At 42.3% G+C, this 21,139-nt stretch overlaps 1 protein-coding gene across 4 annotated transcripts in view; it reads left to right on the plus strand.

Annotated features, from left to right (window-relative positions):
* Window positions 1-20,444, plus strand: part of COMT (catechol-O-methyltransferase) — a 33,470-nt gene extending 13,026 nt beyond the window's left edge. For all 4 annotated transcript variants that reach the window (XM_050924192.1, XM_050924194.1, XM_050924193.1 and 1 more), the window contains exons 2-5: window positions 9,511-9,793; window positions 14,426-14,619; window positions 16,812-16,943; window positions 19,668-20,444. In XM_050924192.1, coding sequence (XP_050780149.1) covers window positions 9,511-9,793; window positions 14,426-14,619; window positions 16,812-16,943; window positions 19,668-19,847 — 789 coding nt within the window. In that variant the 3' untranslated portion in view covers window positions 19,848-20,444. The remainder of the gene's footprint in view (window positions 1-9,510; window positions 9,794-14,425; window positions 14,620-16,811; window positions 16,944-19,667) is intronic.
* Window positions 20,445-21,139: the final 695 nt, after the last annotated feature.

Consider the following 21,139-nt stretch of genomic DNA (forward strand, 5'->3'; position numbering starts at 1 on the left):
TCCAGACAGGACTACAGCAAAGCTGTGTAGTTTTATCTTGGATAAACTGATGATAAACTAGGAATCAGTTTGTATTTTGTTTTTAAATATTAACAGAGACCCGACATTTATTTCCAAGTATTTTTTTATTATCAACTCATTTCTGCAGCAGCAGATGAGGACATAATTATTCAAAATGTTATCACTACAGAACTCAACCTTCCTAAAATTTAAATAATCCTATTTTAATCTCATTTAATCATTACGTTTTTAATGTTTCATTATTAAGCATAATTAAATCCTGAGTTTCTTGTGCCAAAGCCACTAAGGCACACACTTGTATGAGCTCTCAAACAATATTTGTAAAACAAGTTGTTTACTTTTCTTCTTAGCAAATTTCAGTTTGCAGCAAATGGAGATCCTTTTTGGGGGCTGAAATGGGAAATAGATGATTACCACTGTTCACCACTTTACATCAAATCCCCCCACACCTTTCCATGATACATTTATTGTGAAGCATAGAAATTTGACAACTTTAAAAACTAATCTAATCATTTCTAGTTACCAATCTCAAAGAACTCTAAGTGCACAACATATGTTAACTGATGCAGTCTGATTGGAGAAACACCCCTAGAAAACTGGTAAATAATATTAATAAAAGGCACCTTGATTAAGGAAGTAAGAGTCACCTGTAGTTGAGTAAAATCACAGGTTAGGATGAATTGTTTTGACTGCACCTTGTACATGCAGCTATTTCCGTGTTAAAATGTGTGCAATCCCAGAGGCCTTTTTGCTTTGTTTTTATGAAACCAGTTGATCATATGGTTTATTCAGTTAATCCCAAACACAACATTTACTCTTCTTTAAAACTATAATTGTGTTACTGGATTTTGCATTGTAAAAAAGCACAGTAAAAGTCTAGATGAAAAGTTGAGTTGCATTACCAAATCAGGGTGTGATCTCATGAGATCTTTCAAACTGAGCAGGGTCAGGTGCTTAAGGAAAACCCAGATACTGCAGAAAGTATAGTAAATGATTTAATACCTAAGCCAGCACTGACTAAATGTCACAGTGTGGTTGAAGGGTGCACTGTATGTGTGGAGGTGCCATTTTTAGGATAAGAGAAATTGATGACATTGTCATTAAATGTTCCATGGTACTTTGCATACAAGCATGTTACCCTGATGTCCTTGCCCAATATGAAACTGAACAACAAATTGCCTCTAGTCTACATACCATCATTCTCAAATCAGGGAAGGTGTTCACTGCCTGTCCTAAATGAGCCCTCGTCCAGACTAACCCGCGGCATCGGCGGGTTAAAATCGATTGCTCGGGGATCGATATATCGCGTCTAGTCTGGACGCGGTGTATCGATCCCCGAGCGCGCTTACATCGATTCCGGAACTCCATCAATCCGAACGGAGTTCCGGAATCGACACGGAGAGCCGCGGACATCGATGCAGCGCCGTCCAGACTGGTGAGTACCTCGATTTTAGAAATTCGACTTCAGCTACGTTATTCACGTAGCTGAAGTTGCGTATCTAAAATCGATTTTAATTCCTAGTCTGGACGTGGCCTCTGAGTGTGGAGTGTGAATGAGTACTTCTATTCAATTTCCACCTTTCACCCTAGAAATGGCTGCACTTCAGTGTTTGGTGAAGTATTCTTTATACTGCGTAAATTCATTGGCAGGATTTGGGAAGTGCTAAAGAATGCTTCTGTACAAGATCATTATAAAGCCAAACGGTGTCAGATCTTCACTATTACTTCTTTGGTTTTAATACTTCATTTTGTCTCAACACCTTCATTATTTATTGTGGCGTTTCCGAATATCATAACTGAATAGGCTGGAAGCATTTACCTGTAATACCCTACCTGGCTAGCAGATGCTGCTGATCCTCTGTATCAAGGATAAGTGGGTATGGGCTGAGCAATCATGAGGGAGGAACTCTAGGAATAGCTACACCTGGGGAGAAAGGTTAATCTGATCTTTGGCTTTTCAAACTACAGTAGGATAAACTCAAAAAGAAAGGGCTACGTTTGCACTTTATATACTCCATGAGCTGTGTTTGTCGAGCAGATTGGGAAAAGCATCTGCTCTCACACACCAAAACTGTAAACATTACCCAGTAGGGCCAAACCTTTGCTTTATGAAGGTTTGGGAACAAAGATGAAATGAAACCTATGTGGTAAAATCTGATGAGAAACTAGTCATTTATGTATACTCTCAGATTACAAGCAAAAGAGACAGCCAATATATTGTAAATTTAGGGATACACAAGACAAGTCATATGAATGAAAGGATATGATATACTCCATGTAAAAGGATGAGTTATTTATACAGTATAATCTAAACAGGCAAGATTCTGCATCTATACCATAACATATATGAAGAAAGATTGTCAGTGCTCTGACATGCTGGGACATTTAATATCTGGTGTCCTTGAATAATCTGCTTTCCTGAATGTAGATATGGTGACAAAACTGGTTCATCATTTTACTATGATATCCCTCCAGGGTTGTGGGGTTTGCTGGTTTGTTTAATTCCCTTGCTAACATTTTATATGTTGTCTGTTATTGTTTGTCTTCTCTGTTTAGATTTTAAGTTCTTTAGGCAGGGACCATATCTTCCAAATACATTTCTAACTCAGAGGTTCTAATGCAGGGATGTCAAACTCAAATCACCATGAGGGCCATATGAGGACTAGTACATTGGCCTGAGGGCTGCATCACTGAAACCTTTTCATACAACGATACAAAAGTATAGTCAACAATGAAAAAACCAAAGAGTAATATAATATGCTATTAAAAGTCAATATATTAACTTTTTTAAAACTGTAAGGCGAAAAGTCAGTGCTAATTTTGACATCATTTCATTTTTGGCCATTTAGCTGGCAGCGTTTTGTATCAGCCAGAGCATCAATATTAGATTTGATATCCTGAGACTAAGCCAGTCTCAGTGTTGCCTGCAAATTGTACCACATTCCATACAAAAAACTACCCATAGAGAATGTTAAGCACACGTGCCAAAATTAAGGTTGCGCACACAACTTTTTCTCTGCCCCTTTGAGACTGTGTTATTTTGTGATCTTTTAATTACAGGGTCATGTACTGTTTCTCATATAATATATACCTTTTTTTCCTACACCCTTAAATTGTATAGCATCTTAGTAGAAAAATCACTGTGACCTTTATTGTGTTGTCACAGTAGCCCAAGATATGCTTACTAGCAAAGGATTTGCCACTTAGCCATGGTAAGCATGAGTGAGGGTGGTGATGAATGTGTGTTGTGATGGGAAGCTGTGTTGATTTGTGCCTGGGTTGTGTTGTGCTGGGAGATTTTGTTTGATTTGTGTTGGTGGCAAATAAGGGGTGTGTGCTGGGGTGAGGGGCTATCTGCATTTGGACTTGCTGGTTGTGTTGTTGTGTAGGTGGTTGTGCTGATATGTGAGGTGGCAGCTAGGCACAAGGCTGTGGCAGTCAGGCCAAGTAATCCACCTTCAAAATTGGTTGGTAACAGACTGCAAAACCCCCACTCCACCTCTTCCATGAGGCCCTGCCCCTGCCCTGCCTTTTCCCACCCCTTCCCTACCCCCATTCCAAACCCTTCTCCAAAGTCCCCACCCCAGTCCTGCCTCTTCTCCGCCTCCTCCCCTGAGTGTGCCACATCTCTGCTTCTCCCCCCTCCATCCTGGAAAGTCCTAAGCACTGGGAGGTAGGCGGAAGAGCAGGGATGCAGCACGCTTGGGGGGGAGTGAAGGGCTGGGGGGAGTGGGTCGTCACCTATGGCGGCTGCAGGACATACCTCCATGGCCATGTGTTTGTCAGCTGGGGCCACTGGGTCCTACTGTAATACAAGTATTTAATAATAACAGTAGCTATCTTCTAATTCTATTATGTGATGTGAGATGCACATCAGTGATTTATTTCAGTTTCTCTATAAATTTTGTGTGTTCTATGAATCCATATTAAAGCTGCAATTATAGCTGCATTTTCTAATAATGTCATAATGAACTCAGGAATAAATCTGTCCTCTTGTGCAGTGCTGGTTTTAAGTTGGTTGAATTACATTTTTAACCTTGCACATCATATATTTGTTAGCTAATGAAAAAAACAAGCTGCCTGTTATTTTGGTATGGGACTATACCATTTTAGTTTGGGGGCACAGTCAACATTTATGCACCTAACACTCTTGAAAATAAGTTGCTTTTATTGCTGAATTGATATTGCAAAGATTTTTCTTTCACACATCCCAGCAAAATAGAGTGGGTGTTTTGAGATTTCCCAAAGGAGAAAAAGAAATTAAGGTTTTTACAGAAAGCTGGTTTGCTTCTTTTAAAACCCACTTGCTCTGGAATGCAGATTTCAGGATAATGTCTTGCAAGGGAACTCAGTTAATAACTTTATATTGCCAGCTTGCCAAGGTCCCTTGGGTGGTGTACAACAATAAAAATACCCATTTGAAGTTTAGAAGTGCTTCTAAACAAAACAAATAAATCCCAAAGCAAACAGCAAGTGTGCTAGATGGCCTAAGACTAAGAGGTTTATATTCTATATAAGCTCTGGCCAGCAATCCCCTACATTTTAACTCTAGGGATGTAGAGGAAAGGATTTCTAGTCTTTAACCACTTGTAACCCTCAGGTAAGGCATTTACGCATGTAGACGTCAAACTAAAATACTATAAGAGACAAATTCTTCAAAACCCTTAATGATGTGAAGCAAGTAAAGACGAATAGTTACTCAGCAGATTGAGGTTGAGGGGTCAGGCTTTTAACACCATCCCAAAATAATAGGCCCTTTGAATTATATTAGATTTTCCTGCCAAATCTAAAACATAAAAAGAAACCATTGTTAAAAGCACAGAACAGTTTTTTACCCTAGGTTCATTATAGCAATGTGAGACAATAGAGTTATAATTTAGCTTCAAATCCAGAGTCATGGGTGAAATCTGCAGTGAAATAAGATATTACTCCTAGCCTTGATTCAGGAATTTGCTTCCCAACTTCAGGGCAAGCCTTCGGGACAAATGGAAAGTTCTGTCTGTTCATTCAACCTTCTGTTTAAGGGGTGGCTGGAGAGGATTTGAGGTTGGGTTATTTGTCGTTCAGAGAGTTTTCCTTAGTCTGACAAAAAGTAAGAACTACGTATGTTTTAACATACGAGGTATAAAATTGATGTTAGGCACCACGTGTGGCAATAGTGAGGCCAACAGGGATCAAAACAAAACACCTGCTTTTGGAAAAGAAAAGTTCTCAGTGTCTCTTAGATAGTTTCACATCACAGGGCCCACCAGCTATAAAGATATGATCACCTGCCAAGCTGAGCCACAAGAGCAGAATGCCTAAATAGAAACTGATGTCTGAATGCAAATATCCATCTGCAGGGGGCCCAGGGAGGAGGTGTTTGCATACACAGAGACTAAGTCTATATAATTAAATATATAAAAACCAGCAGAGATACTGTAAAATGAATTCACCACTTTCTAGGCAGTGAGTGTAATCTGATTTCACCCATTGATTGATTGTGCTTCCCCCAGCTTCAGGCAGCGAAGAAGCACTGTTTGAAGACCTCCTTGAAGGAACAGCACATAATAATTTCATGACAACCTTGCCAATAAACAAGGATAACGGCGTAAGAAAAGTGCACCACTGAAAACCACTTACCACCATGACCTTTCCCATTGAAAGCCTGAGGTGAATGTGGTATGAAAAGGATGCAAAGGTTCTTACCTTGGCTCGTTACCTCCAAGTAGTGCTTTGTGAAGGCAGAAGAGAGGAAAAAGCAGCCTCCTCTCCTTTTTACTTAATATGTAAATGATATAAATCAGATGAATCCAGCTGTGCAAGCATTCCTCCAGGGCAGAGATTCAAAGACTGAGTTAACAGGGTGCATGAGGCAATAGGTGTACAGCAGCTGTGTCTCATCAGCATACAGATGCTGTTTCAGCCTGTGTTTAGCAATGATCTCACCAAAAGGTCTCTCACATATGGTGAGCACCCCAGGAGAATGCTTGCATTTCTTAAAGATACAACCTAGTACTCTTCAGTTACTATCCATCCTAAGTTCCAGATGTGACTGGATCCTTCGAAGGACAGTCCTAACCATACTGGCAAAATCCATTTGTTGCGAAATCAACAGCCAATGGTTAATCTTATTGGAAGGTCCAGTGTAAACAAAATGACCATCTCTGGCAGTGATCGTGACAGTGACAAATGCATTCGCTGATCCAAAAAAGGCCTCAATGCAGACTGGATGCTACCCAGAATGTCACTGGTATCCAGATGCACCTAGATCAGCTTCTCTAGTAAAAGGGAAGGTTAGGCATTCAGTGGTAATTAGTGAGCAGTCTGGCATCAATAAATAGTTTCTTGAGGAGGGGCCATATGGCCACACCCATTGAAGAATGTTTAGTGCCTCTACAACCACTTGATAATTAGTCCACCAATGACAACCACACCACTCACTTTAAGCCACTAGAATAAGTAAGGTGGTCAAATCAAAAGAGGTCTTTGTAAACCAGTGACATGCTCAAAGGCCAAGCCAAGCTCCACCAGTGGAAAACATGAGGCTTCTTCATTCAGGTTTGGAAAGACCAGCCCAAAAGTGCACATTCTCTTCTATGAAGAATGTAGCAAACTGGCCAGAATGATCAACAGAATTACTTGTGCATGGGGGAGAATGGGTCAGATTGGTATGCATGCCTCTGGAAAACATGAGAGAAGCTTCTTGCTATCTAGGTTAAATGGCTAAGAAACATGATTTCCTCCTGCCAAATGATGCCCTCAGGCCTTAAAAAGCAGCAGCTCGGGTCAGTTCCTTGCAATGGGCATATTAGAATGTTACAAACGTGAGCGTTAACATTGCTAACTACTGGAAGCCAAAGGAAACAGACGGTAAATGTTCCAAACAAATTATATGTGCTCTGCAACTGAGATAAGTGGATGAGTGAACAAACATCAACTGTACCGTGAGTTGAGCACATCTCCATGGCAACCCAATCGTCTTCTGAACTCAAAATATGTCCTGCATGGTAATTTAAAGTTTTGAAAGTGGATTTTTCCACATGAACCATACTTATGAAGAGCAGACTAAAGAAAGAAAATGTAGGGACCCTTAAAATGTAAGAGTAATCTCAAAAGGTTCATTTTGGGAAAATGACCAGAAGTGGGACTGTGTGTGGGGCAGAGGGTTGTCAGGCTAACCCCACTCCTTCACATCTGTGAATTTAGACCAAGCCTTGGAGGATCCACTCGTAGTGGCACATCAGAGGCATGTAGGACTTTAATACAGCAGCAGCCAGAGCTGGGTGGAGTTCTTAAAGGGCCCTGAGGTAAGGGTGACTGAGCCAGAGCTGTTGGGCCTGGCTCGGAAGATTGGACATGAAGGGGTCTGATGGAAGGAATCAGCACCCTCTCAAGTTGTGAGCCATTTCTCTTCTTCCCAACTTCCCCCTGGCGTTTTAGTCTGTGAGGAGCTCTGTGAGTTCAGTGGGACCTGAGGAAATTCAGCACTTTGCAGGACAGAGCCCTCTCAAGGGGTTGCTGGCTCCTTTTAGATCACCCAGGGTGAGCTAATTTAAGGAGAGAGCCTGTCCAGGCAGCTAATTGAATAATGAACAGCAGAGCCTGACAAAAGGCCAACAGGGCTCAGTTGCAGGAAGGTGGTCAGAGAGAGCAGCTCTCCTAAGGGAGAGGAGGTCCCAGAGACCACAGGTCCCAAGGAGGAGGGTTCTGTCACCCCTGAGCCAAGGGGAGACACTATTTCCAGTTTATTTTGGGATTTAATAAAATAGAACCTCTGTAGGGGAATTTTGTCTGACACCCCTTTAGACTGGGTGGAGTTCTTAAAGGGCCCTGAGGGAAGGGTGACCGAGGCAGGGTGACCTGCAGCACCACAGTTGGTCAGGAGAGGGTGCAGGCAGGGCAGGCAGCCCTGCAACAGGCCTTTTGAGTGGAGTTTATTGGATTGAGGGGAGGGAATAGAAAGGGTTAAACAACAGAGGCTGGTAAACCATTCGTATTAAAAATGGCTTAGAGAACATTGTACTTTCCCGTGCAGAACTGTGGGGTGTGGTGGGAAAGGAAAGGAGCCTCTGAATTCCATAGATCTGTGTGCAAATCCCAAATAAAATTGCAAGGGAAAACGATTCTGGCATTCACTCAGCCTTGTCCTGACTTGTGCACATTCCAACTCCCCCATGCAATTGTCAGCCCCAGCTGAAGTGGAGGCACAGAAGTAGAGCAGCAGAGGCGTTACAGGCTGCATCACCAGGTGCCCTGGCAGTGTTGCATGGGAGAAGCTTATACAGAGCCTTGTGCAGTCAGTGTTGTTAGTTCTGCACTTCCATAAAGACTAAATTAATTCTTCATTTAAAGAAACAGTCAATAGCAGCTCTTTGGGGCTACAGTCGATTCAAAATCAATGAGTCATTCCCTACCATAATAAATATACTTTTCTGTAGAGAGTTGTCTGTGCAGGTAAATGGCTTTGGAGGGATTTATCGCTTGAGCTGTACAGGGTGACGTGCATCCCATCTGTTGAGTTTCAAGTCCTAATGCCCTACACTTGAAGAGACACATGTCTAGATAACGTACACATAGGCACCTTCAGCAAAGAAACCAAGTTTCTTGGAACAATAGGCACAGTGTCATGAGGTGGCTGCAAAACCAACCTGTCAGTGAAATACAATGTACCCTTTTGTTACATCCCCTGAATTCCTCTGCTCTGGCACAGGGATTCAGCTTTGTATTTTGTAACTGGAGAGGGGAAAAAAGAATCCATGCTTTCAAATACAAAGTGAAGTGAATTTTATGTTAGCAAAAGGTGCCCGATTGATGGCTCAGATATCCAAGGCTTTGTTAGCACAGACAGAGATTGTGGTGCCAGTTTCCTTTGACCACTCCAGGCAAGTGCCTCAATTGTGACCTTGAAGTGGGAGGGGTTAGTTCAGTCCTTCACTTCTCTGCAGAGCATACCAGCAAGGCAGGGGCTAGCTGTGCTGGTTTTTGTGGTGTGTTTCCTGGAGACCAGTATGCCTTCATTAATGTTCATTTCACATAGGACTTTGCATAATCACCTCTGATCTCTACAGATCACAGTGCTCAGAACTAAAGGTGAAAAGCTCCATATTTCTTCACCAATCTCAGCTCAACCACACTCCCGCCTAACCCAAACAAGAGAGGATGAAAATCACACCTAATACAATTATTTAGGATTTTAAAGATCACAGCCAGTCTGTGCAATGGTGTTTTGGGGTGGAGTCAGAACTGAATGGCTATGCAAGGGAGGGGAGTATGGAATGAATAAAGCCACTTGTTAACTGCCTATGAAATTTGCCTCTAAAGGAACTCCCAGACCAGTGTCTATCTCTGGATAAAACATAGCCGTTTCCAATCACACTGTACAGTAGAATTATAGTAAGTTCTATATATTCCTATCCTGGGTGTTGCTTATGGGTTATTCTATGTGAAAGATGGTTCTCTCCTGTGCCACCTTAACTAAAAACCTGTTTTGTCTCTTTTTTATTCCAGATGCTGGAGAGCTATCCGATCCTTTTGTCCATAGTTACCAGCCTGCTCTTCATCGTGCTGCTGCTTGCAGTGCTCATCAGAAACAACGGCTGGGCAGCCATTCTGTGGAATGAAATCATCGTGCAGAAAATAAACAATTTCATCATGGGTCAGAGCAAAGAAGAGAGGATTTTAAACTTCGTGCTGCAGAATGCAGTCAGAGGAGACCCCCAGAGTGTAGTGGACACCATAGATAAGTACTGCTCTCAGAAGGAGTGGGCCATGAATGTGGGGGCTGAAAAAGGTAATCACATCAGAGATAAGCTCCTCAAGGCTACTTTTGAGTTTGAGACTGGCATGATACAGGATACGTTATTCTGTTTGTCACTGAAAAAACATAGCAACTTTGCACGCCGCAACAGCGGTTATGCAAACAATCATGCAAGATGGTGTAAATCTCTTTGGAAGAATCCAGCAGGTGCACTGTAGGGTCATGGGGCCACATGTGATTTTTGATGTGCTGTGCATATTGCTTCATAAGGGAAGGAGGACAGGCATCTGGGGAGTTGAGAAACAAAAACCCCTGACTTTGATTCCTGCCAGTTTCTTGCTATGTAGCCTTGGAAAAGTCACTGCCTTGCTTTCTGTACCTCCATTACAATGGATCTTATCCTATTTCCAGCACAAAAAGTGTCCATGAGCCTTAAATTCACTGTTGTTTATGAAGCATTTTGAGATCCTCGATTGAAATGTGCAAACCAGGAGTATTTAAAATAGTATTTTTGAGGGAAGGGAGATCATACAGCTGTAATATACACAAGAAGCTGTCCTATATACTAACAGGAGAATCTGACATTACTATCACCTGGCATGTCTTAGTTTCTCTTAAAGGCCAAATCAGCTAAGTGGATAAAATTTGGCCCTTTTTAGTTTTTGGAGGCAGTGCAGGTAATTTGGAAGAAACATAGTAATCTAGGGTTAACCCTAGTAAACTTGTACTTTTACACAGTCATCAGAGAGACCCCGATGTGTTAGGCCTAGTTTATGAAAACCGTTCCTGTGATTCCATGAATAGTATGTTTAGGGTGAAAGCCGTAGTGTCTAGTACCTTTGCACACATTATTAAAGCTCTAGCCCTGGTAATATTTGGTCACGTTCTGAGGTTTTTGCTTGGACAAAATGCCCTTGGATTTCAGTAGAAATTTGCTTGAGTGAAAACCAAATGTGGATCTTAAGATTTAGACCATGATGCAGTGACTTATATAATGACACTATCTTGGATTTATTTAGCACCTCTCATCTTAAAGGTGCCAAAGCACCTGACAGGAGTGGCTTCAACACTCAGTAAAGTGCAGTTTCCTCTGTGGCTTTGAATAGCACACAGATACACCAGAGTTACCAACTCCCCAAACTAGGGGATTTTGCTAGGGCATCTGGTGGGATAATGCCTTGGGATCTTTTAGTGACCCCAAATGGTCTCAACTTTGCCTTACAGCTCATTTGAAACAACAGTTTCAACGGTACACTGCTAGGACATTGATTCAGTACTTGCTGAGAAGGACCAGTGCCACCCACTGAATCAAGAGCCCTGATCCCTGAAATGCCCTGGGTTTCTTTGGAAGCCTCCTATCCAAGTATTGACTAGAAATGACCATGCTGAGATCATATCCCAAGAAGGTACATAGCACTACACCAATTTATAACAACAAGCCATCTCTAATCTACAATAAATTGGAACAATGTGCTGTGTTACATATGACTAATTGCATTTATTAAAACAAATAATCCTATAAATAAGCATTGAAGACAAACTTGCTTTAAGATAATATACAGATTCTGTCACACAAATAATATGGGGTCAAGAGTTTCACCATTAGGGGCCCCAGTGAGTGCAAAAGCAGGGCATTTAGACAATACGGACAGAAAGGAGAGCACCAGTCATTGCCACTGAAGTCCCTGAATTAATACAAAAAATGTACAGTTGCAGCACTATACACTTACCCTGCAGAAATGTGCCAATAGAAGCTGGGTGGCAGGAGCAGGCTGAGTTATACTGTTAAGTAGGAGCCCTGGGCTAGATCAGTGAGAGCACAGCCACACCAAGAGACCTTCCAGCAACATCAATGAAAGTTTTGCAGGAGAGCTGAAGGTAGAGTATAGCATTTCGTTACTTACGTCAGTCAGTTTAATATTTGCATTATTTTGCAGTCGAATGCATTTTTCACCAGTATGAACCCCTTTTCCCTTTCTCCCCAGTTCTCTCCCTCCCTCTTTCCTGTTTTTGTGCATCTCCTCCTGTGTTCTCCGTATTTCTTTTTTTCCTCCCTCCTTTTAATCTATATACTCTTTCCTGTTTTCTGTCCTATGGCTGGCTCCCCATTTTCTCCTCATTTCTGTCTGCTCTGTCACCCTTCCCTTTTTCTTTCGCACTTCTCAACCCACCTTTCTATTTTCAGTCTGTGCAAAGCTGCTGAAGTCCTTTCCCTGTGGAAAAGCTGCAGAGGGAAACTGATAAGCTTTCTACTATGTTTTCCTCTGCAGGCTTGCCACGTGGCAAGCCTGCACTTCATGAACATAGAGAGAAACGGTCTGAAAATTGCTTGAATTGGGAGCTGACTGCACAGTGAGCCTGAGTAGATTTCTGCAGACCTAGCTGGTTTCTCTTACATCAGCAAGGGACTCAGTGCAGAAGCAAACTGACCACTCCTAGTCAGTTTACACATACAGTAATCTGAAATGAGAAACTCACTAGGATCAGTCAGTTCTAAACAGTTTGTCTTTGCAGTCCTCTCTGACCAATGCCTATAAGGGTTGTTCTACTCACTGCAATTGGCAGTGGACTTAAACTGCAGTATGATTTTTAAATTGAGGTGCCTATGGCTGGGAGTTTGAAACCCACACAGAAAATACTTCTCACTTTAGCAGTTAGGTGGGTTTTAAGAACTACAGGGGGTATTACTTCACAGTGCGCTGCGGTGACCCCTCCAGCCCTGTCCCTTCCTTGGCTGCAAAGATGGTGGTCATATTACAGGACCTTGGATGAGGCAAGTGTAAAGAATGGGAATCAGCGGGGCAGTTCTCATAACTAGGGCCCTACCAAATTCATGGTCCATTTTGGTCAATTTCACGGTCATAGGATTTTAAAAATTGTAAATTTCATGATTTCAGCTATTTAAATCTGAAATTTCACAGTGTTGTAATTGTTGGGTCCTAACCTAAAAAGGAGTTGTGTGGGGGGTGGGTTGCAGAGGTTTACTGTAGGGTGTTATTGCGGTACTGCTACCCTTTCTGTACTGCTGCTGGCAGTGGCACTGCCTTCAGAGCTGTGGAGAGCGGCAGCTGCTGGCTGGGAGCCCAGCTCTGAAGGCAGAACCACTGCCAGCAGAAGTCAAGATGGCCTGGTACGGTATTGCCACCCTGACTTCTGCACTGCTGCTTACAGAGCTGGGCCCTCAGTCAGCAACCGCCAATCTCTGGCCACCCAGCTCTGCAGGCAGCAGTGCAGAAGTAAGAGTGGCAATACTGCTACCCCCTAAAATAACCTTGCAACTGCCCTGCAACTCCCTTTTGGGTCAGGACCCCCAATTTGAGAGACACTGTTCTGCCCTGTGAAATCTGTATAGTATCGGGTAAAAGCACATAAAAGACAGGATTTCACAGTTCATGATACGTTTTTCATGGCCGCGAATTTGGTAGGGCCCTACTCATAATAGAAGGGCAGGACCCCTCCCCGCAAATAAAATAAAATAAGGGAAGATAAAAGCTTTCTGAGAACAGGGACTCCTATGAGAAATGCTGACAAACCTGGCAATATGGTGGGCACCAAGGGGCACTGCTCCAGCAAGACAGGCAAAATCCCAACATTACTGATTGTTAATTCCTAAGATTTGAAGCCTAACCAAGAGTGCTCAATTACAAACTTCAGCATCACACCAGTACAGTGCATACACAAGTGATGCATCAATAAATAGCACAGGACAAGGTGGATGCTGATAGCGGGTAACTAAGCAGCTCCGGGGGCTCATGCAGCATGATGCCAAAGGCTAAACACTTCCAAATATTCATTCAGATTCAGGTATCTAATGTGTTGGCACTACTTAGGACCATAAAAGATGGGAGAGACTTCTGCCACTCAGTCCATTTCTTGGCAAGGATTGGAGATAGTTTCCAATTTTATTTATTTATTGTAACAATTGGCTAATGGTTTCTGGCCTTTATAATACAAATAGATAGAGCCTTTGTCAGCTGGCTTGACTGTTCCTTTTGTAATGAGTATTTCTTAACTTAAAAGTCTTACATTAAGGCGACTGCGTGTAATATTATTTACAAAACATGAACTCTCTCAAAGTTTAAGAGCTCTGCATTTTCATGAATGGGGACAGATTTTGCAACTAATTTTTTTTTTTTTTTGCGAAGTATTGCATTTTTCACTCAAAGTTGGGCTAAATTTTATTTAATACAGGCCTATCTTCTCTCAAAAATGTGATTCATTAATTAATTTTTTTAAACATCTCAATGTACTTATTTTTTTGAAAATTTACAATTTGAAGCCTAGGTCAGATGATCAATTTTCACAGTATGATACAAGACAACCTATTTCCTGAACTCACCCTAGTGCAAAAAAAAAAAAGAAGTTATGAAAACATTCACAAGACTGTTTTCAGTTTCACAGGGGCCCCATTGATACAATAAGCAGCAGTTTCGTTTGCGGTATTTGTCAGTGGTTTCTTTCCAAGATTCCAGACATTTCAAAATGAATCTCATTTTAAGTAAGAGCCAGTCTGCAAAAGAAGCCTTGTATAATTTATTATAAACCATCACATTTTGAATCTCCTTATAGCTGCTTAGTAAATGAACTTGTAAGATTCCATCCACTAACTTTATTATTTGATGCAGTTTGATTTAGTCCACAGTTAACCCTTTCTCTCCCATTCAGGTTTGATTCTAGATAAGATACTGGAGGAGACAAAGCCATCAGTCTTGCTGGAGCTAGGGACGTACTGTGGCTATTCAGCTGTGAGGATTGCTCGGCTGTTAAAGCCCAGCGCTCGCTTACTGACCATTGAGTTCAACCCTGACTTTGCTGCTATTGCCAGACAGATGATTGAGTTTGCTGGAGTGCAAGATAAGGTACATCTTGATCTTCTGTGGCTGGTAAATGAAGGGACTAAGCAGCTGTTAGGTCAGAATACTGGCATTTCACCCTCTTATACTTAGGCTAACATAGCAATTGCAATATCCCAGTCTATTTTAGCAGTGAACTGAGCATGGCAATTGGGTTCATCCCTGTGGTGTATGTGTGAAGTCGGGAAATGCCCATTAGGGACTGTGGCAGGGTCGTGAACACCTTTTCATACATACTTTGTGTTTAAGATACCTGAGTAGTTAGTAAAGGTGGGGCAAAGCTAACAAGGTTGGGAATCCTTAGCAAGAAGGCAAAGATAAGACGACAAAGTATCATGTTGCCTCTATATAAATCGATGGTACACCCACATATAGACTCATAGACTCATAGGTCAGTAGGGACCAATATGATCATCTCGTCTGACCTCCTGCACAAGGCAGGCCACAGAACCCCACCCATCCAATTTTATAACAACCCCTAACCCAGGACCGAGTTATTGAAATCCTCAAAATTGGTTTGAAGACCTCAAGCTGCAGAGAATCCACCAGCAAGCGACCCGTGCCCCACGCTGCAGGGGAAGGCGAAAAACCTCCAGGGCCCCTGCCAATCCGCCCTGGAGGAAAATTCCTTCCTGACCCCAAATATGGCGATCAGCTAAACCCTGAGCATGTGGGCAAGACTCACCAGCCAGCACCCAAGAAGGAATTCTCTGCAGTAACTCAGTTCCCATCCCATCCAACATCTCCCCGCAGACCACTGAGCAGACCTATCTGGTGGTAATCCAAGATCAATTGCCCAAATTAATGATCCTATCATAACATCCCCTCCATATACTTATCAAATCCTGGTGAATCTTCAGAAGTATTATTTTCTAGAAGCAGTTCTGCTGCTAAGGATAGAGATTTCTTCTGTTTTTCTCTTTTGTTTTATATTGCCTAACTATAATATCTTTGCTTAGAAGTTCATATATTGAGCTCATTTACTGTTGTTCCTCCCCCACTCTTTTAAGTCATAAGCTTCTATTTATGATGATGCCATATTGCAATTCCAAAAAACAGGCTCTTATGGTCTGCATGCAGATCTGATCGCCCCATCTTAAAAAAAGATCTATTGGAATTGGAAAAGGTTCAGAAAAGGGAAACAAAAATGATTCGGGGTATGGAACAGCTGCCATATGAGGAGAGATTAATAAGACAGGCTTTTCAACATGGAAAAGAGACGACTAAGGGGAGATATGATAGAGATCTATAAAATCATGACTCGTGTGGAAAAAGTGAATAAGCAAGTGTTTTTTTACTCCTTCTCATAACACAAGAACTAGGGGTCACCAAATGAAATTAATAGGCAGCAGGTTTAAAACAAACAAAAGGAAGTATTTCTTCTCACAAAGCACAGTCAACCTGTGGACCTCTTTGCCAGAGGATTTGTGAAGGCCAAGACTATAGCAGGGTTCAAAAAAGAACTAGGTAAGTTTATGGAGGATAGGTCCATCAGTGGCTATTAGCCAACATGGGCATAGATGGTGTCCCTAGCCTCTGTTTGCCAGAAGCTGGGAGTGGGTAACGGGACGGATCACTTCATGATTACCACTTCTGTTCATTCCCTCTGAAGCACCTGGCACTGCCCACTGTTGTAAGACAGGGCTAGATAGACTATTGATCTGATCCAGTATGGCCATTCTTATGTTCTTAGAGTAGTATGATTCAGATCCAAATTGGGGTTTGGAAAGAGCTTGGGGCTCAAGTGAGAGCAGGGATTGCAGTTTGAGTTTCCCCAAACTGCATGAGCTATTCTCACAAGTTTCCTGCTGTCTGAGCCAGAAGAAGAATATACAGTGGCAGGCTCTGTTCCAAACTAACTTTTTAACCTCTCTTCTGTACGTTCTGTTTGCTTTGGACAAGAAGGTTTGATTGAGATGTGACTGCAATTCCAAGCCAGCAGGGGATTCTCTTGTCACCAGCAGAGAATCACTCTTCCCAGCAGAGCCAAGGTCACAGACTTCTTATAATTGCATGGAGAAAAAATAATTGAGTCAATTAATCAAAAAAGCCCATGTGATCCAAAGCTAGCCAGCAGCTGAAATTATCCACCAACGCTATCAACATGGTCATGGAAGTCTGACTTCAACTTAAAGGGTGAGGGGCATTGTGCTTAAAACAAGGTGCACAGATCAACATGAGATGAATTTGCTTTTCAGGTGAAAATTGTAGAAGGCTCTTCGGAGATAATTATCCCACAGCTGAAGAAAAAGCATGAAGTGGACACACTGGATTTCGTCTTTCTCGACCATTGGAAAGACAGATACCTGCCAGACACAATCCTGCTGCTTGTGAGTTGGAATGATTTCAGTCCTAAAACCCTCATAGTGAATATCCGGAGTCTGTAAGATCTTCCCAGAACAGCTGGGAAGTGCGTGTTTTCTATAGCTATAGCAGGGCACTCACCAGAGAGATGTTTAACAACCAGCTAGCCATGTGGTGAAAAGGGATGGAGCTTTGGGGCTGGATTCACAACAGTGCTGAGTGCCCCTGCCTCCCCTGTTATTGTTAGCACTTCCCAGGGATTGTTCAGCCTCTCTGGAAAGGCCTGAAGCTGAATACCCAATGAGAACCACCCACAGACACTGGGGCAGTACAGGTTTGGGTCTGAACGTCATGACTTAAGTCTTTCCCTATCAGATTAAGCCAGGACACCTGATCCAAATGCCCTGGATTTTGGAGAAGTTCAGACTCCAGTCCCAGCCTTCACAACACTAATTTCCTGATGGCAAACTCTGTTATCAGGGTTTGTGTTCCTGGATGAAATTCAATCTTGATAGCACGTTTGTACCTTCTTTCTGTGAACATCTGGGGCATCCTTACCATCTGATTGGCTGTAAAGCAGCCCTTAGCAGAGGGAAGACTACTCCTAGGACCATGCTAGGCTCTCATTCCAGGAAATGCCATTCAGCCTCTTTCCACCCACAGCCAGACGTGGGGACAGATTCTGTCAGCAACAAAGGTAACAGTTAATGATACTTCATTACAAAATTAGGAGGCTATAATAGCATTAGCAAATTATGGGTTGGCATTAAACAGCCAGGTAATGACAAACGAGAGCAGTTAAGGACCCCGGGGTATTTCCAAACGTCAGCAAATAACCCAGTGATAATCATAGCCTGTTTATAAAAACAGCATAAATGCACATATCATCACAGCTTAATAGCACCATTAGACCTGTGATAATTTCTAGAACTAAATGACTAATTGGATGGAAATGCCGTTTTTCAGTTACATTCTCCACAAATATCTCTTGTGTGAGCCTCTCTTGCATTAAGACCATGGGAGCCCCTGCTGACTGCTTCGCACTAGCCTCATTCTCCCTCTCTTGCATAGCCCCAGTTCACCACCCCTGTTCGGAGAATACAAGCACTCTGTCTTAGACTCCCACTCTTTCCTCCCTACAAGCAACTTTTTAAAAAGTAGAGGGTTTCCTTGGGACTTCTTTTTAAAACCCACCATTGAATTTACACATCAGTGGCTTGGAGACAGTAAATTTTTGTTCTGAAATTCCTTTGCCTCGCAAGAATGTTCACTTTAAAACTTGCTCTGTAACAGTTACTGAGTTCCCAGCTCTTTGGAGGACTAGAGCACCAGTTCCAGCTCTGAACCTTAAAACGACAAAGCAAAAAACCAGCTAAAGCAAAGGATTGAGAATCATTTGGCTCCAGCTTCTTAGTCAACAGTTTGATGCAATTACAAACCAGAGAGTTTTGCTTATTCTCATGAACATGTATTCTCATGTATTCTACATTATTCTCATGTAACATCCCCAAGGGACTTTAGATGGACCGGCTGAAGGAAACACTTTGAATATTTCTCCAGCCTGGTATTTTGAACATAGTTTTTGACAAGCATTTCAGATGACCCAAGTTGTGGTTTGAGTCCCAGACAGTTTCTCTTTCACCCAGTTCTAGAAAAGGTCTTTGATACAAAGAGCAGCTGGCAAACATCAGCGGAGTCACAGTGACACAGCAGCTAGTGCTGGAAATTACAGCTGGAGAAATGCCTTTTTCACTCAAGTTTCTGATCTGATTATTAGAAAGTACAGGCCAGAGGATATTGACATAGCTCCCAAACTGCCTCTTCTCTTCAGATAGGTGAGCTAACCACTAGTGGCCTCTACAATACTCATGTGCGGGGCAAAAGCCATTCTTGGAGCCTTATAAAGATTTAACCTTCCCATAACTGCAGGGTGGGAACAAAGCTGATAAGCTGCAGGCTTTTATTTTGAAAATTGCTGGTGTATTCAGATAAGCAATGTCTCTTTGTCAAGGACGATACAAGGAAGCAAATGATATGGTTGCAGCTTTACTTTCGTTAAATGTTGGATGCCCAGGTATATGGCAAGTTAATTATGCCTCATGAATTCTTGGTACCTTGCCAGCCTGGCCCTCTTTGGGCACTAACCGTGCTCCATGCCCTGTCGCCAAATAAAGCAGCCGAAGGTTGGATGGGATTGAGGAAGATTGAGCACAGGAAATCTCAGTCACAAATGCTGAGTTTTTCTAGTAGTGGGCCAGGGCCCCATTGAGACTTTGCTGCCCAGAATGCCATGCAGCCCCCGCTCTGGTGGCTTCACCAGCTTCTGCAAAATTTCAATATTGACCATTCCTTTTGATTTCAGATTAAGTCTCTCCATGTGTGAAGAAATCCTTCCAAATGTGAATTACAGAGTTGTCTTCTTAACCCTGCAGAGACCACCAGAAACAGTAATTTAGGCATGACCTATCGCCATTCATTTGAATCTGAATCCTACTGCCATCACTTTCTTATCAGTATTATTAATTCTTTTACTGCTGATGACATTATTAGTAAAAAGATCCAGCTTTTCAGCGGTTGCTTGCCAAACCTGTAGAGTGAGTCATGGCTATTTGTTCCTGATCAAACCCATGTTAGGAATTCACATTAGCATGAAATGTCACTAATATGAAAATGCATTGCACTAGCACTTAGCAAATGTTAGCTCCTTCTAAATAACAGATTCACCAAGCGCAAGTCTCTCTTCTTTCTAGGACCATGGCTTGCTGAGAAAGGGATCTGTTATCCTGGCTGACAACGTCATTGTCCCTGGGGCTCCAGAGTTCATTAAGTACATCCGCAATAACAACAGGTTTGAATGTACCAACTATCCCTCGTACGTGGAATACATGAAAGTGAAGGATGCCATGGAAAAGGCCGTGTTTGTGGGATAAAGGGCGTCACTGGTATCTAACTGTTGTTTCAAGTGTTGTAAATGCAACTGCACAGGTTAACTCTGTCTGTGCTTTATGTTTAGCTTTCTGTACTTTTGGGGCTGTAATTAAAGCAAGCTATAATGAAGAAGATGGGTTTAGAGAAGAGGGAAACCAAGGACTAGCGAACATGTGCACAAGTAGGGTAGCCAGCCAAAGATTAGAGGGAGAGGCCTGTTTTTTTCCTCTTTTCAGATGGCTATCTGCATCCAAGAGGATATCCACTCCCTTAAGATGATCTGCTCCTTGCCAAACAGCAAAACCAGTCAGTTTACTTTGAGTTCAAACCTTACTAGCCAAGAGTGAAACAGCCTCTCAGCTTCGCTGTGATTTTCTGTGTCCTTAAGCCAAAACAGACTAATTGCTTCTAAGAGAGAGAGAGACACAGTTTGCAGGGAAGGAATATTTCAGCAGCTCTGATTTGGCTAAATAACTGGCAATGCACAGCAGTGAAGAATCCGTCAGTTACATCGTACACATTCCTCGCTAGCTACTAGTAAAAATTCCTTATGTTCTGTGCTGGAGAAACAAACCAAAACACAGTTTGACAGTAGGAGAGGCAGACAAGATAATTAATGTGATTGTGGGGGACCGACCAGGAAGGCTACACGAAATAAATGGATAAAAATATACATTTGTGGGGTCCTTTAAACAGACAAGTAGCATTAAGGGAGCAGCTTCTTTATAGTGAACTATCAAATGCACATAAACCACCAAGACCTTGATTAAAATGCTGTTTTCCAACCCTTTGCATTGTACATAACCAATGTAAGCTCTTTGGGGACAGGATATGCTTCTTACTGTAGGCCAAGAGCTGCATAAATGTGTCCTATTTTAAATCATCAGCCAGCACCTTACAACAGGCTGTGCTTTCCTGGCCAATTATTGTATGCCCTGGGTTGTGTTCACATTACAGTAAATATTAAGGATTATTATTAAGGTACAAGGCCAAACCCAAAGTGACTTTAGTCACCCAAATGGTGCAACAGTCCACTGGCAGGGCACTGCTCAACGTGTCCCACTGCTGTCGCACAACTTGGTGGAATTCAAAATTTATAAATAAAAATGAAGGGGAAAAAATGACTTGTGCAGTTACTGAGCGTGTGACTCCATTTTATTCCACATGGACTCTGTCCAGCACTTCTGCTGTAGGTTTCAGCCAGGGAGCAGCTCTAGAAATAGACCCTGTATTCTAAAACCAGTAGATATGTACTCCCTCTCCCCTTCCACTTCGGATTCTCACAGGCATGTTA

Source organism: Gopherus flavomarginatus, chromosome 15 (genome assembly GCF_025201925.1).
Source record: "Gopherus flavomarginatus isolate rGopFla2 chromosome 15, rGopFla2.mat.asm, whole genome shotgun sequence".
NCBI classification, from domain to species: domain Eukaryota; kingdom Metazoa; phylum Chordata; order Testudines; family Testudinidae; genus Gopherus; species Gopherus flavomarginatus.